At 39.1% G+C, this 17,230-nt stretch overlaps 1 protein-coding gene across 2 annotated transcripts in view; it reads right to left on the bottom strand.

Annotated features, from left to right (window-relative positions):
• LAMA3 (laminin subunit alpha 3) overlaps nt 1–17,230 on the bottom strand; it is a 105,737-nt gene that overhangs the window by 74,319 nt on the left and 14,188 nt on the right. For both annotated transcript variants that reach the window (XM_030943416.1, XM_030943417.1), the window contains exons 3-10: nt 14,727–14,844; nt 13,992–14,110; nt 12,253–12,423; nt 11,108–11,205; nt 9,182–9,297; nt 6,146–6,264; nt 2,371–2,461; nt 1,252–1,383 (exon numbers count right to left, since the gene is read on the bottom strand). In XM_030943416.1, coding sequence (XP_030799276.1) covers nt 1,252–1,383; nt 2,371–2,461; nt 6,146–6,264; nt 9,182–9,297; nt 11,108–11,205; nt 12,253–12,423; nt 13,992–14,110; nt 14,727–14,844 — 964 coding nt within the window. The remainder of the gene's footprint in view (nt 1–1,251; nt 1,384–2,370; nt 2,462–6,145; nt 6,265–9,181; nt 9,298–11,107; nt 11,206–12,252; nt 12,424–13,991; nt 14,111–14,726; nt 14,845–17,230) is intronic.

Raw genomic sequence — 17,230 nt, 5'->3', positions numbered from 1 at the left:
AGGAAAGAGGTAAGAGACATTGCACTTTTGATTCCCAATTCAGACACAAGGTTCCCTTCTCGAAAAAGCAGTCTGAAAGGCCAGACACCATTTGGAAATGACACCAGGTTGCTTTCCTGCTCCTTATCCTTTTATGCAGAAAGCTTTCTTACACAAGACAGCATTGGGAAAATTACCTAAGGATTTTCTTATTTATTTCACATTTCCTGCTTCCAGCTGAAGGTCTATCTCCTCCTACGCGGCACTACCACCTGCTACATGAACTGCCATAATTTATGACATGTACATCTTAGGAGCTTTTATTTGAGAGTCCTCCAGATTGTCTTTCCCATTCTTACATTTTCTTGCATTGAGATGGGATCCAAAGTCAATGAGCTACACACATCAGTGGGACTCAGATCAATGTCTACCTGAGCTGAACTAATTTAAAAATGCCAGATTTCAATCAAGAACATTTATGAGATGTGATAATCTAGAATGCAGTGTACAGGCAATATTCTATCACAGCCACTGAATTCAAACAACATTCAATTTTCACAGGGTTTCTTTTTTCCCTTGTTTTGTATTGTTTTCGCTACTCTTGTGTTTCTATTGTGGTACCTCTCTTCTAGTGAGACCTTGGATCTTGTCCCATCTCAACATTTGTTTTTTATCAGCTGTCAAATACATGTCTTTTTCCTGAAGGCACAAAACATCCCACTGATGCATTTCGGTAATCCTTTCATGGAGTCAGAAGCCTTTATGCAGAAATTCTGATGCTACATTTTCTGCTCAGCTATTTTATATGTAATTTTTTATGGGAAAAGCATTGTTTATCAGAGATGCAAGTTCCAAATCCCAGGAGGTGTCAAGGAGAACACATACCCTTTTTCCCCCCTCTCAGTCATTACAGTCATGTTCTACTTCTCTGTGCAGGTACTCTTTATCCCTAAAAGTCCTGACACGTGTTTAAACAATTTGTCTACGGCCTTAGGACCGGAGTTCACAACTCACTCATCAGACTGTGAACCTGATGTCTCAAATTATTTCTGAATTGTGAGAACACAGCACATTCTCTGTTTTTCAAGTCACTATCATTTTGTTAAATAATCCAACTCTCTTCAGTATTGTAACAACTGATTTATCAGAACACAAACATGTGAAGCTGAAATACCAGATGTTTATTAACCAAGTCAAGAGCAATGAAAACCAATAATTCTTTAATGCACATTTAAAATACAGAAAAAGAGGTAATTTTACTTGCATACTTACAGACACAAAATGGATAACCATAGAATCCATCAGCACAGCGTTCACAGTGGTCTCCCTGGAAATTCTGCTTACAGAAGCAGCGGCCAGACCCTTCCTCGCAGCCATCTGCATGCTCCAAGTTACAACTGCAGGCTAAATAAAAGTACCAGCAATTAGGCACTCTTTGGAAAATAATCAATTTGCCTTTTACAGGAGTGCACAATGGCATCGTAACAACGAACATGCAGATGTGAATGACTCATTATTTAAAGAGTTAACGTTTCCCAAGTACTTACATATCACCAATGCATCCCTTAAAAGCAAAACCCATGTTATTTTCTTAGAGTGTTTAGGAGTTTCTAATTCCAAAAAATGCATGTTGTTCTTCCACAGCAATTTTTCTGTGACAACCACTCATCTCTCTCCATAGTCTAGGCTAAGCACCACACTATTCACTTTGATTTACACACTACACGCAACACTATGACCACAGCTCTGCTGACTTCCCACTCCTTTCAATCCCCAAACACAACTTAACTGTAGCTTCCTCCTGCCTGTCACATGGCTCCTTCAGCCTCTTTGTAATCCAAACACCTTCCTCTTACCTGTACTCAGTTCTTTTTCAAGTGTTCTATTAGTAATTACCCTACTGCATCACTTATTAGTCGATGGGCTCAGCACTGCATGAGATCACAGTAGTGATCCTTGCAACCTTTTGAGCTATAGAATAAAATTTTCAAGTGACCAAGGGTCAAAGGATAGCTCATGTGTACATCAGAGAGCTAAGAGAAACAAGATCACAAGAACAGGAGATGAGAATGGCTTCCCAGGGGTCCTGAGATCCTCCTCACTGTGGTGTGTGTAACAGCATCCCAGGTTTCCACGATCCTATCTCCTCTGTACCCTTTTATGGCCTATTTTCTATCTTTCTGCTGTTCTCAATATGCTCATATGACACATAAGTTGAGAAGAATATAATTTAAAAGGCTTAAAGCAACACAAAAATTTATTTGTAGCTCTTCTCCAACATCTTTTGCCCACCCTTTCATTTTTTCCTCCACAAAGACACATCCTATGCCTTGGTTACAGCCCAAACCCCTCAAGCCACCAGGAGAAGATACTCCATAAAGAAGGACTCACGTATGCAACCATCAGGAGCCCACACTGGAACACCGTAAGGACGATAGTAACCTTTTGCACACTTCTCACAGTTAATCCCAGCCGTGTTATGCTGTGCAAAATAAAACAAAAGGATAGAACAAGATAAAGAGAGGAACCTGGAAGAATTAAGAAACAATAACATCCTTTACACTGTTTCTATACACAACTAAGAAGGGGAAAAGACTGAATATGACTGCAATAAAGAGTCAATCATGTGGTGTTCTTTAACCACCTGTTCTCTGCAGGGCTCTGAATCATTGTATTCTCACGTAAAGCAGCTGAACTTTTTCTTTAAAGCATTATAAACCCCTCCTCCCATTAAAACGAACCTTTGAAAAAACAACTCTTTATACCATAAAATATCTCCTTTTAGGCTACTTTCTTATCACCATGTATATATTGTTCAAGAAACTGAAACATTAATTTTTTCTTATACTACATATTAAATTTCTGAACATCTTGTGTCTAAGATCAGCAATACCAGAAGAAACCAAAAACTGAACAGTCCAGCCAGCACAAAATAGATTTTCCACTAGAAAAGTGTCTGTCTCTATAAATATGTGGTTTAGGCACACCAGAAAAAGAAAAAAACCCTAAGTAATTTGAACTAGAGCAGCGATGGCAAGTACAAGTTGAGTAAATCATGGTCATGAGGCACCCTGATGAGCTCACAGACACGAGAGCCAGAAAACCAGAGCAGGAAGCTCTGCCCTGGAGCAACCAAAATATTTCCCCCAGCTCCCACTCCCTGTTTAGTTCCTCCTTAGGGGGTGTTGCAATTCAGGGCTGAGCAGGGACACAGCATTTCCTGGCTGGAATGGTGAGCAGTTCATGAGCAGGGCACTCAGGACTCTGGATGTTCTTCACCTCTGCTCACTCCAGGGGTACATCAGTGGCCCCAGCCCAGACAGAGCTTCAGGAGATGCCAGAAGGACAATGCAGGAGGGTGCAAGTAATCCAGAAGTTGTTTTGAATGTATGAAAGAAAGACAAGGAAACAAGACAAACAGAACTACAGTTCTGGGCTTCTGAAAAGCAGATTTGTCCTTGCTCAGAGAGCTGCTTTTCAAGACCCTGTAAAAGTGTCCTGGATGGGACAGGGGACCAACAGAGTTGACTCTCATGGACAGCCTCCTTAGAACAGTTTTTTCCAACATGCAAGCACGGCAGAAGGTCAGCACAGATAAACACAGTTTCTGATTGATCTCAAACTCAAAAAGAAAGTGCATGGAAGGTGGAAGCAGGGCAGGCTACTTGATGGCAATACAAAGACATTGCCCAAATATGCAATAGTAGAGTTCAGAAAGACAAAGCTTACCAGAGTTAAAACTAGCAAGGAAGGTGAAGCACAAAAAGAAAGATTCCAAGAGTAGAGGAGCAGCAAAAGAAACGCTAATGGGGGTAGGGGCCCATTGCTCAGTGGCAAAGGAGATCCAGTGAACAAATTTAGAACACACAAAGGACAGGAAGGTGATGGGACATATCCAGCATAGTTTACCCAGGGCAAAATATTCCCAAATCAACCTCATGGACCTCTGTGATAAAACAGGTGCTGTGGGCAGACCCATGCAGATGGTGAGGGACTGAAGCACATGACATCCAAGAAGATGGTTGGGTTTCTTCAGCATTAAGAAGAGACAGGTGAATTTATTGCTACCTACTACTTCTGGATCAGAGAATACAGAGGGCATGGACCCAGACTCCTGTCAGAGGTGCACAGAAAAAGGATGAGAGGTAACAGGCACAGATTGGAACATGGAAAATTTCAATTAGATGTTAGGGACAAAATAGGTCATTCAGGCAAACACTGAAACAGGCTGCCATGAGTAGCTGTGGCATTCCAATCTCTGGAAGTGTTCAAAGTTTGGAAGAACGAGTTCCTGAGCAACCTGATCTAATCAGACCTACTCTGAGTAGGATTGTGTGGTTTCCAGAACTCCTCTGTCATCATACTTTAAAGAAACTGATTCTATCTTTTTGTGCAACACTTCATTTATATCACTTCTCCATTCAGGCATCCATTCCTAAAACTTTGCTTTCCCCTGACACAAACAGAAAAAGTAAACCAAAATTCATGTCTTTTGTCAATGAAAATAAAAGGAAAAAAAAGAAAGCTATAATTGGATTTAAACTCATTTAATCCAACTTAATTTCCACAAAATTAATTACAAACAATTCGTAGCAGTCATATAACCAGGATTTGTAGATTTAGACTAATTTTGCTATTTTCTATATTTGAAGTAGTATTAAAAGAAATGTTCTTTCATGAACAAAGAGCTGATAGAAAGGACCAACATGGTAAATCTTACTAGACTGTATGAACAAAGTTCTGCACAGAAATGTCAACGGGAAGACAAAGAACATTTCTTCTACTCATGTTAGTAAAAATAACGCTGATTGCCTTTTGGACAATATCTGATTATATTGTGGGAAGAATATGGAAAATATAATCTATACTGGATATTTGCCTTTTTTGTTGCTTGAATACAGCTATATTTTAAAATGCACAACACGAATCACAATGCATAGATTTCACAAGAAACAGAACTGATTATAATTTTCCTGCGATGCAAAATTCTGGTCAGCTGCTTGTCATACATCAGATGACCTGACAAAAGGAAGACAGACTTCCAAGAAAGTCTGGATTTATTTAACCCTGAGATCACTGAACCAATGAATGACTCAGGTTGTAAGGGACCTCAGGAGGTCAATTAGTTCAGTCCCACAGGCCAAGATTAGATCTTTATCAGAGTCTTATTTGATCTTTCCTCATAGTCATTGCCAGAGCAGAACAAAGTCAGAATGAAAGAAATTCTTGTTCTTTCCAAGAATGTGCTATCCATTTATGACAGACACAGCGTAAAGTCTCTGATCCAAAATTTACAACTTTTGATTCAATCCAATGGAGCCTCCAAGATAGTTACAGAGCTCATCCACTCAGTTTGCAGGGGAAACTGACGGAATGAATTTGGTTGGTGTGGAGGGAGAAGGTGCCTGATGGCCGTTCTCCCCTGCCTAAGGCATCTTTCCTCAACACAAAAGACAGAACCAACTCTTCTCATGTAAGCACAGCACAAGCCCAAAAGCCAACTATCACAAGCTGCAATTGGGGAAATTCCTGCTGAACAGGAGTGTGATTAAGTGCTGTTAAAGATTAGCCAGAGTGTGTATAAAGTGCATACTCAGAAATTTGCAGACTTCAACTGCGTGTTTCTCAGTACAACTGGATATAATTTTGCATCCAGCCTTGGTTTGAGTGGAGTACTAGTCCAAAAGGATTCCAGAGGGTTCTTGCATAATTCTGTGCTTCCCAATATCTATAACTTTCCATCTTGGTATAGTCTAGATCCTCCTTTATTTCTGCTGATAAGAGAGAGTCCTCTGTGTTTTGCTGCAGTAAGGAACCAGCTGGCTTGAGCTGGCATTTTATTTGGTTAATTTTACTTCCTTCTGTTAAGGAGGGAAATGGCAGACTTTGTAACAAAAGGAAAGGAAATTTTTATAGCTGACCAAATTGTTTGCTTTGATTGTGTGGTTTTATTTTGATCCCACAGGACAGAGCATAAATACAACTTTTATGTGTCTTTCGCACATTACCAAGCAATGTTGAACAAGGTAGATTATTTTCATGCGCCTTTTTCCACACTTGGAGTACAAGTAGTAACACCATCAGACAAATGGGCCCATCTGGACTGGTCAGACCCAAAACTACTGGTGTGAACATTTTTTTAAACTGATCAAAATAACCTTTTTACCTGGCAGTTAATGCAGACTCCTCCACCTTCGTAATGCCCATGGATGTTTAAGCTTGCTCGATGCCGATCAACATCAGCATCATAGTAGCAATCAGTGGCATGTCCATGGCAATTGCAGGCTGAAAAAGTAATGTTCCAAGTCAGCTTTCTTTATAATGCTGGAATTTAGCAATCTCCAGCATTTACCTCCAGTAGAAGCGTAAAAGTAGATTAGATTTTTTTTTTTAATGTGTACATACACTCGGGCATGCTGGAGTATACCCCAATGCATGTCCTTACCTTTAAACAACTGGATTTTCATACCAGAAACATAGTACAATAATGTGGGCATGAAGAAAATGTGCAGCTAGTCTTACCAGAGAAGGCAACAGTTGTACCATCTCAAAACTATATACTTATGCATAAATGCACAACTAGGAAGCTCCAGAAGAATGGCCACAGCAGTTTTTTTTTAAATTATCAAAAATATACTCAAATGTTTATTTTGCCATGTCTCAAAAATACATCTGGACTGATGCTATGTGCACTAAAACTTTATTTAAAATTAACAATTATAGATAAGATACATTAAAATAAAAAGACCTACACCAAAGAACTCCCATATTCAGCTGTAGCTACAGATATACCAGCAAACTTGGCTATAATTCTGTGTAGAAACCAACCATAACAACAAACAAATAGAATAAACCAAAGGGCCAAAAATTCATTCAATGTCCTCTTTTTTTTTCTGATTTGATTTTCCTTCTTTGCTGGAGAGGCAAATGGGAATATTTTTGAAAGAATGCAGGTAGCAAACACAGGCTTCCCCAACCATCTGGGTGCTTGCAGCTGATCTTTTAATTACAGGAAGTTACTTTCCCAGGAAATTCCTGAAGTTATGACTTGATACAGCTATTACTTCATGTTTAGGGAAACCCTCCCTTCATCTGGACCAGGGGACACAATATTCTGGAAGACAATGAGTTACAGAAGCTAACAGCTTCCCTTCTTCAGGATGAGGGAAGCATATGGAAGGCAATCCTTCCAAACTCTATTCCAAGTTCCTGGCACAACTGGGAGCACAACTCAGGGACAACGGATTTTTTGAGTCTTGCTACATAATCATACAGACAAAAGAAGAGAAATTGGATCATTCTCTGCATTCTCTCTATGTCTTTTTATCTGAAGAGTTGTGGATAAGGAAGACTTTTCCTAGAAATTACCAACCACACAGCTGAGGAGGTGCCATCAGGCTCCCTTATGGTCTGTTGACAAGAACTGGACACGGTTCAAAAGTGGGTTCCCTAACTAGGATGTAATAGCCTATGAAGATCTTTGGTTTTTCTTACTCATAGAATTCTTCAAGAAAATAAAACATTACACAAATGAGATGCTGGCTCAAGATATTAAGTCAGAAAAGGAAAAAAGGAGAATATTTTATATATATATATATATATATATATATGTATAATTACAATGTAAATAAAACCTCCCTTGCCTCTAGGGTCAAACCACCTGTGAGCTACAGCTCAGCTATGTCTTCTAACAGCAATGGGAAATTATTTGCTCTGATTACAGTAGCAGCACTTGCACTTACAGGGGAATAGAAACCCCTTCTACCTCATCAAGCACCTTTTCACCACTTTGGGCCATTTGCTGATCCATACATACTGGGAAGCTAACAGCAAAATGTTGGGCTGATCTCTCCAAGCTTCACCAACCTCTTTCAATCAGTTTCTCTCAGGGAACCTCAGGCTCCTGGAAAGTTGAATAAGGTTGTTTCAATTCCTTCACTACTGGCTGCCAGCTAAAGAGGCCTGCACCTGGCAAATGCTCTCAGCAAATCACCTCAAACTGCTAGGAGCAATCCATACTATAAAGGATTTTTTTTCAGAGCTAGTTAGAAACAAAGTGGTTTTGGCTCAGAATCTTGTAGGTGATCTTCTATACACTCATTCTTCAAAAACCATGACGTTATTTATGCTCTTTGTCTGTCTCTTTTTCTGGCAAAAAAATTTTTCCTTTTAAAGAGGGGGACTTCAATGAGGTTTCAAATATTGTTCAAAAACTGTGTCCCAACATGCCTACCCTCCTATCAAACATTTTAATCACATAAAACCTCCTTCCCCCCTCCCAAGTCTTAGTACTGCAGTTTTAATTAAACAAGTAATCTCTTTATTCCTCAGAGTAATTATATAGGTACATCTCTGGCTTTCAAATAAGGTTCTCCTGTTGAAGAGTTTGTACCCACTGGCTAAGCTACTCTCAGGAAAGGCAGATGAGAAAAATAGATCAGGCCAGACACAAAGGAAATGGTTGTGCACAGAGACTGCAATGGTCTGCACCACCCCATCTGACTTCTACCTGGGGGATGCAAACACCCAGGTGTGACAGTACAAACCCATCACCAAAAGAGGGTCCATGCTGTCACTTTATTTAAGAATGAAACACAGGGAGAGTGGGAGAAAGGCAAATGAACGGGCTTCTCCAGCTTCACTACTCAGTCTGTAAGGTTAATGTCCTCCAAATGCCAAAACACAAGGATGGGAAGAGGTACCAGTGTGGAATCATCAGGATTCCCCACCACAAACACCTTTGAGCCACTGGCAAACAGCCAGAGAGGGGCAGCTCAAGCACTCATAACCAGTGGCAGCCTCGAGCAACCTCTCTGCAACCTGAACACCAAGAGGCCAGGTGATGGAAAGGAACATTCTGGAGCTGAACAAGGCACCTACAGTCCCTGCTCTGCCTAGAGACCCACAGCCTGTCAGCAGACAGTTATGATGGGGAGAAATGTTGACTCAATGCTCTGCAAAATGTCTACTTTTGTCATGTCATATTCTCACACAAATTATTACTTCCACTGTTTAATAAGAAAGAACATAAATAATATTCACTGAAGTTTTGATTCTTTATTCCTGTATGGAAAGCATTTTCTCTGTACAGAAAAAAAAATGCTAAAGCATGCTGGTAATGTTCCAGGAAGATGTGTTCTACAGCTAATTCCCACCCTCTTGTCAATATCTCTTTTCACCCACCATCTTTTTGGCTACTCACGTTCACATATATTTGTGCTCCCAGCTGTTGCAGGTTGCCACTGTTTCTGATTATATCCAGGACAGCAGTGATCACAAGTTTCCCCACAAGTGTTATGCTGACATTCACACTGAAACCTACAGAAATAAAAGCCTCTTAATAAAGCTGGGCTTAAAATTTATCTCTTAAATTTTTAAATAAAAAATAATTGGTTTATTCTTCATTTTACTGCAGCCCAAGACTTACATATAGTATGAAAAAGATAGGACATAAACCTCACATGTAGAGAAGTCAATCAGTAGACTAGAACATTTTGGAACTTTCCAAAAATTCTTCAAGATTGATTACTTTAATCATGTGATTATGAGTTTATTAGAACACATTACTTACAGAAAATGTTTATAATTGGTTTCCATAGACTAGATTATGAAATTATTGTAGATTATTAAATCAAGCTGATACACAGTAGTTTAGAATGTGTTTTAACTTCGTTCCAAGGCTCAAGCTTGTTGGCCTACAGTAATCAAAATATTTATCACCTTTAAATGCACGCCTTCATAATTTTTCCATTATGCTTTGTTTACAATAATATTATTGGTGTTTTTCATAAACCAAGATCATAACTTGATCCTTATGTTTAAGACAGTGCACACTATTCCCCAACAAAATATAAGAAGGTTTTTGATTCATTTAGCTGAATAGCCTACTTAATGGGCAGGGTCTAATTATGAGCTAGGTCTTACCATCCTGCATAGTAACTGAATACCAGCGGGAACAAAGGCCTTGTGACTCAAGAGGCCTTTTACAACATTCTTCTCTTATGTATGAAGTCTAGTAACACAAGGGCAATAGAACTTTCCAGTGTAATCATCCTATTTACATAGATTTCTCCCCTTCTTTACTTATTTTTCTGTAGCACAGACACATGGAATGGAGGCACCCATCTCCCCCCCTTATGCTTCATTAAAACACAACTGAAAATATTGCATCATTCTGATAAGTTTGTTTTAATGCCATTATGGATAAAAGCAAGAGCTGGTTTAAAAGCAGGTTCTTAAAATATGCTTGAGACAGGCTGATTATTCATAGTTACTTCCCTGCAGCAGGCAAGCCAAGAAGCCTGACCTAACTCCTTGTGAAATCAACACAGAAATCACAAACTTGACAGGGAAAGAGAATACTCCATTCATTCTGTTTTTATAGCAATGATCTAAAGCCATGGGATCTTGCATAAGCTCAGTTATAGCACTCAGTATCTCCACGAAGTTGGCTGACTTTGTGTTGTTATCTTATCATAAAACTTCCATATCTTCTCGGTGATTTCTCATGGGCATCTCCTCACAGCACTGACATCTTCTTCCTCACAGCCCAGCCAAAAAACTCCAGCCCCCTTCTCAACCAGCTCACCCCCTCTTTTATAGCACTCATCCTAACTGGACACAGCTGTGGCCTATTAAGAGCAGGCTTGTTCCTCATCTTTGGTAATTAGCACAGCTGCAACTCCTCAGGGGTGAGATTACCTTCTGCACTATCTCTACTCTCTTACGTTCTATCCTCCCACAATTTTGTTCCTGAGTTAGACTTCTAAGTCCTCATGTAAGAAGGTGCTATCAACTCATGTCTGATGATATCATCATCAGAAGGTGATGTTCAGCTTAAAGAACTACAGGTTTCTAACAAATTATTCAATCTGCCAAACTTGTATTTCAATTAAAATGAAAAACCTAATCTAAAAAAAACCCTAAAGATTTTCTATTATTATCTTTCACATACAATCACTCTTGACATGTTTTCTTGCCAATCATTAGCAGGTTCTTTTTTTTTTTTTTGTTTAAATATAAAGAAAAAAATCCCTGTAAAACTACGTAATTCTGTAATAAGAAAAGGTCATTTGAAAGCACTCATGTATTGTTTTTCTCAGATAAATGTCAGGCTCCATTTACTTACTGGTATTGGTTTTCAGCACTCTTTGGATTACAGACTTCAGCATGGCCATGGCAAACACATCGACCACCAATACTGATGTCCTTTATACTGTAGTAATACTGTGGAACAAGCACAAGAAATATGTACAGATCTTTCCTTGCTTGTATTGCGTCAGAAATATCAACATCAGGTTTCCTAGATTTGGAAGGTCTCTACAACAGAAATTTTTACTCTCCTTTAGGAATTTAATAAAATACTTGAGGTTTCATTCATCTATCCTACAACCCATGGCGAGGATAACACCAGAAGTTCCTCACACTAAAGCTGTGCTGCTTGCCAAGTAAACTGCATTCTGCATTTACCTCTGCCTGTGAGCAATGTCTTAAAATTTACTTAAGGCAGCAAGGACATTTAATGGGAGTGCTGTCAAATAATTGGAATAGCCTTATTTTTTTCAGTGCAGACATTTGTGTGGTGCCTCACCCCAGGGTTTCCTCCAATTGTTACTGAATCTTCATTTTAAATGAAAAGGTTAAAAATAGCAATACAATATGAAGTCTGAAATCTCTGTGAGTATATGAATTTCTGTGTGGTGTTCCCTGTATTTCCTTATATTTACCCACTGAATGGGAGTGGAACTCTGGCCTTCAAGCTCTTGGATAGCCCAAAATGCACTGAAAACACCTAGGCATCTCAAAAGATTTGTGAAAAAAGAGTAACTTTCAAGTATGGCCTTTGATTTCTGCTCCTTCATAAACTCAAGTACTGTTTTCTGAGACCTTTAGTGAATAAATATCAGAAAATAGTGCCAAATAAAGTTGAAGAGGTTTAGTTCCTCAGTTCTGCATAAGATAGTTTAGAATAATTTTGCTTTGGCTCTTTATAGCTCCCATGATGCACTCAGTTTCCTTCCATATTAAAAAGCAGGGAATGAAAATGGTCTGTTACAAAATCATTAATCATTACTGCCCCTCCATAAATCCATCCTGGCCCAGTTACCTTCTTGTCTCAAACAAACCTGGAGAAAAATATGGGGATTTCAAGGTGGGCCAATGCAAATCTCATTGTCAAGATGTTGCAAAGTTAAAACACTCAGACCATTTTTTGTCCCTAGCATACTGGGTATGATTGTTGGGTATTGACACCTCAGTGACAACAGCACTTACTCTGCGAGTTACAGTGGGGTCCCGCTGAGCTTTGGATATCAAGTGTCCAAGCAGAGTATTAGTTCTGAGAAAGCGGAGGCGGATGTTTGTTGCCTTTGTGAATTCTTGAAGACCAGGGGAATAAGTGAAGTTTTTTGCTCCTGGGCGGCCATTTACCAAAGATACTACAATCTGACAAAGAAATAAGCACACTCTTGTTAAATACATCAGCTCCAAGTGCCAAGAGCAGCATAAAGCAGAATCAACAAAAGAATCCAAAAACTTATTATTGTTTCTGAACATATTTGCAGTAACAATTAGGCATTTCATACTGAAGTCAGGATATTGGGAAAAATAGTGTTGTTGGCATTGGAGCCTCCTGTATTCTTATTATCCATATAACAAATGAGAAAAAAAAAAAGTACCTCTATCTGTTTTGAAAACAGCAGGTATAGCATGCAAAAAGTACATTTTTAATAGGAAAAAACAATAGGAATAGTTGCAAGTAGTTGTTTGAACAATTGACAGTGTCAATGGAAGTTTACCCTGATTAAAAACATCAGATTTTGGCTCTTTCCCAAAGCACATTTATTTTTGGGTCAAGGCATAAACATTCCTGGAAAATATTATTGTTAGCAGGTCCAGTGCCTGCGAGCATATTAATGGTCTTCTAGAAGAAAGTACACAGTGTTGCTTTAGAAAATCCCCTCACATGAAAGCAGGTTTCTCTGACTTCCAAAACAAGGGATCCAATACTTTTTTATTTTTTAAAGAAACAGCTGCCAGCAGCTCTGCAATCATGAATCTGTATTGAATGAACAACCTATTTTGTATGTACAGGGCTCAGTAAAAGACTTGAATTTATTTATAACCATCCAGATAACAGATTTCTATTTTCAAATGGCTCCTGTATTCTGAAGCACGTAACAAGGGTATGATGATTGTTCCAACTGAAGCACAATTCCTTCAAGAAAAATCATAGAGCATGTAATATGGATTGGCACCAGCAGTGCTCTTCTTTGGAAATTATTCTTTACAATATCTGATTAGGAAAATTTTACAGATACTTAAACAAATAAATTCTATTTTAATATGAAACACTAGATCCATCTGCTCAAAACTCTGAATAACTCTTGAGGAGTTCAGATCTGGATTCTAACAACATCAGGCATAAGAGCAGAATGCCAGGAGGAGCCATAAGCACATCCAGGAGTTTAACATTCATTCAAGTAATACAGGAATACAAGTCACAGTTCTGCCTGTCAAGGAACAATGGCTAAAATCAAAGAAATGTTTTCCAAATACTTTTATTATATTATAAACCTGTAGCTTTCATATATATATACATATATATATATAAACGTTTTTAAAATTTTTTAATAGCTAGTATTTCTTGAATGATAAATATCTGTTTCAACAGCCTTCACTAACATGAGTAATTCTGGTGTAACAAGTATTGACATGCACATTGGAAGAACTAAGAAAATGCAGTCAACACCTTCAAATGCACATGGCTATAGTGAGGTACACAAATTATGACAAATATCAACACAGGTTTCCCTGAGCAGCTCCTACCCCCATAGGGAATGCTGAAAATTAGGAGGAGTCAGGTCATGCTCCCAAAATTTCACTGAGGTTTAGGTTATGGACTTACTGATGGAGATTCAAGCAGCCATAGCTAAAAACATTACTTCCAACAAACTTCTGAAACTAGTGATGTTTGCTTCCCACATCACACATGCTTTCCTGAAAGCACCTACCTCTCCATTTTCAAGAGGCAGAATGCGAGAGTACTCGGTGGTGCACAGGACATCGCTGTCCCTCCTCACAGGAAGATTTGCTTCCTTTCCAAAGCGCTCCAAGCAATCTGCTCTCGAATCTAGTCAAGCAAGAACAGAAATAATTTTATATAAAACAGGCCCTATTGTTCTAATTTAAATTAGCAGACAGGTATCCCCTGTGCTTTTAGGTAAATTCTCCCAATAAGAGAGTAATAACAGTGATTGTGTCACTCAGCACAGAGTACCAGACATTCCTCAAAACAATAATCTCTCTTCCTAAGCAATTCAGTGGTGCCTGACAAGACATGGCACAGTATTTCCTATATCACCACCAGAAAAAAAGCTATATAGCTACTCCAGGATTTTCCATTTGTATTTCACTTTGATTTTTGCAAGAAACTCCAGGGTCCCAAAGGATGAAGGACACCGAAGTTCTGACATTCCCAAAAAACAAGAGAAACAAAACAAATCAGAAATTTCTAAAAAAGTAAAAAATATTCATGTGCTGAGTTACACTTTCAAAATACCATACCCATACACTCCTACCACTAATTTATTGTGGCTAAATAAGAAAAGATAAACGTATTTAATATTCACTGTCTTCTCTGCAGGTGAAATCTTCAGCAAGCCCCACGGTTTGATTTTGCTGCTACTGAGGAAATTATTAAAGAAACCTGTCCCCAAAAAGCCAGTGACACGAGGATTGATACTTACAAGCAAAATATTGCCATGGAGTGTAAGTTTTTCCGAAGTCCACCGATCTTTCCAAGACCCAGAGATCTGGACGAGGAGAATTTGCGAACTTGATAAGGATATAGGCAACATGGAAGAGCTGGTGACAGAATATACATAGATCTTGTCAGGAGCTTTTTTTGAACTCTATAAAAGCACAGCAATAATAAAACTAATGCAAATAAACACTTTTTCTTTAGTGCACAGGGAGAAGGTTATTCTCTGCAGTTTCATTCCCACTAAAATCAGAGGCCAGATTCTCAGCTGGCTACTTCACCTGGCAATGTGCTCAAGAACATTAAGACATCTGCAAGAGGACTGTGTTAAATGCCATCTCCCACATTTCAGAACAGGTCTGTTGTGCAGCTGACTGATTGCTTGAGTGTGTTAAGGGTACAGTACTCAACCTGGAAAAGTTGTACTGCTCAACTAAGCTGCTTTTGCAGCACCCTGGGATATTTGTGATGCATTCCAAGCACATAATTGTGCTTGTAGCTAAGGCATATCAAAATCATGGAAGAGAAAGTGCAAATACCCTTTACACTGGTACCCATTACCATGGCTGATAATAATCCCAGCCACCCGCTCCCTCATGTTAACATTATTTCCAGATGAATTTGCTACTTGACAGACCTTCCAAGTAATGGAAGCAAGCCACCCCAGAGTTTGTGGGGATCAAATAGCACAGGAGAGACTTTTGTAACTGGTAGCTCATTTTGTAGCTGGTAGCTGTCTGAAACAGCTCAAAAAGCTCCATCAGCTCAAGGTTCCCAAGATCAAGAGTTTCATCTGGCTTCTTTAGGTGCTCATTGTGTATCACACAGAGGGCTCCCAAACACTAGAGAAGAAATGGGTCTTACAAGACAGAAAGTCTTACTGTAAGCGTCTTGGGATAGTCCACAGTCTATTTAAAAACCAGAACATCAACAAAAATTACCTTTACACAAAAAGCTAAACAGATTGATTCTAAAGGCCATTTAAAAATTAAACGATTACATGGATGGAGCTGTCAATAAAAGTGAACCAATACTGAGGTACACTCAATATTAAAGTGAAGCTGCACTGGAATTTCCCACTCAACAACCTCAACTGAGAATCATCTGCTGGCAGGAGATTCTCACTTTGATGGGGGAGACTGCAGTCAGCAGTTTGTCAAGTAACTGCTGCCAGAGCCCCCACATCAAATACACCCAAGCAGTTTATCTTTGCTCATACCTCATGAATGTCATAACCCTGAAGCTAATACTTTGCAAAGTTTATTAGACTCCAAACCACAAGTGCATACAAGCTCTCAACCATGAACTGGAAACAGCATCTTTTGGCATGCCTGGCCCATTCAGCTGTAAGCCAGGAACAATTCAATAGCTGTCACGCCAACAGGGACCACCAAGAGGCAGATGCAAATGGCAAATAATGCAGCGAAACAGATACCTGGAAATACTTGTCCCTAACCAGCTCTGCACATGACAATCCCACGGTTACATGCAGCCTTCCATGCTCACACATCTATTTCAGACATCAGCTTCTGAATACCTGTATACTGTATTCACAGTGGAAAGTAAAACTTCAAGGAGAAATGGGAGGAATTCAGGCACTTCATGGAGCATGTTCTCATGATAATAACTCACATCTCAGAAGAAAAAAAGTGAAAATTTTTGTTGTGCATTCATTTATGTAGTACGTACAACTACTTTCCAGGGCAAGCTCCTGTTCTACACACACACACCAAGGCATCACTGCAGCAGGTATTGCACCTTGCAACCTATTTCAGAAACTTTTGCTTTGCTGAATGATGCTGACTTAGATCAGTGCAGAGAGAACCAGGAGAAAAATAACCCAACTTTTCTGTTAGTGCTGAAATTTAACCTGCTATTTAACACAGCCTGAAAAGCACCAGCTTTATCCCCGGAGATATGAAATTAGCAAACAGACATTATCTCCATAGGAAAAATTACTTACTGGACAACATTGAGCACAGTAAGTGGCAGCCATTCTGTTGACAGAGCCATGGCAAAACCCAGACCTATGACTGCACAGGTGGAGTAATGCCCTCAAAATGCTAATGGAAAGTCTCATTTTAGCCATTGTCAGAAATAGGTGAATACTTTGGGGACAGTGGCAAGATTTGCTCTTACTGAGTTTCTGATACTCTTTGTCTGAGTAACTTCTGCTACTTCACTGTCAAGTTTCAGAGTAGAGATATTGGCCATACAGACATTACATGTTATCTGGTATGGCTACTCAGTACAAAGATTAGTATTATTCTAGGAAAGCATAATAGTTCTGAAACTCCTAAAAAAAAAGTGCTTCATGTTCTCACTTTTGGAAAGCTGAATCTCTCAAGGGGTTTTTGCCTGTTCAAACCAGATTTGCACTGGCAGGCAACATTAATATGTTGTCTTTCTTCCCCTACGTTTTAAGATCCTTGGGAATCCCATTTGACATGCATGTTAGCAAGTGCTGATAACACTCCGTGTGTTGACTGA

The sequence above is a fragment of the Camarhynchus parvulus genome, chromosome 2 (genome assembly GCF_901933205.1).
Source record: "Camarhynchus parvulus chromosome 2, STF_HiC, whole genome shotgun sequence".
NCBI classification, from domain to species: domain Eukaryota; kingdom Metazoa; phylum Chordata; class Aves; order Passeriformes; family Thraupidae; genus Camarhynchus; species Camarhynchus parvulus.
Note: the sequence above shows the minus strand (reverse complement) of the source record. Positions and strands in the feature narration are given on the sequence as shown.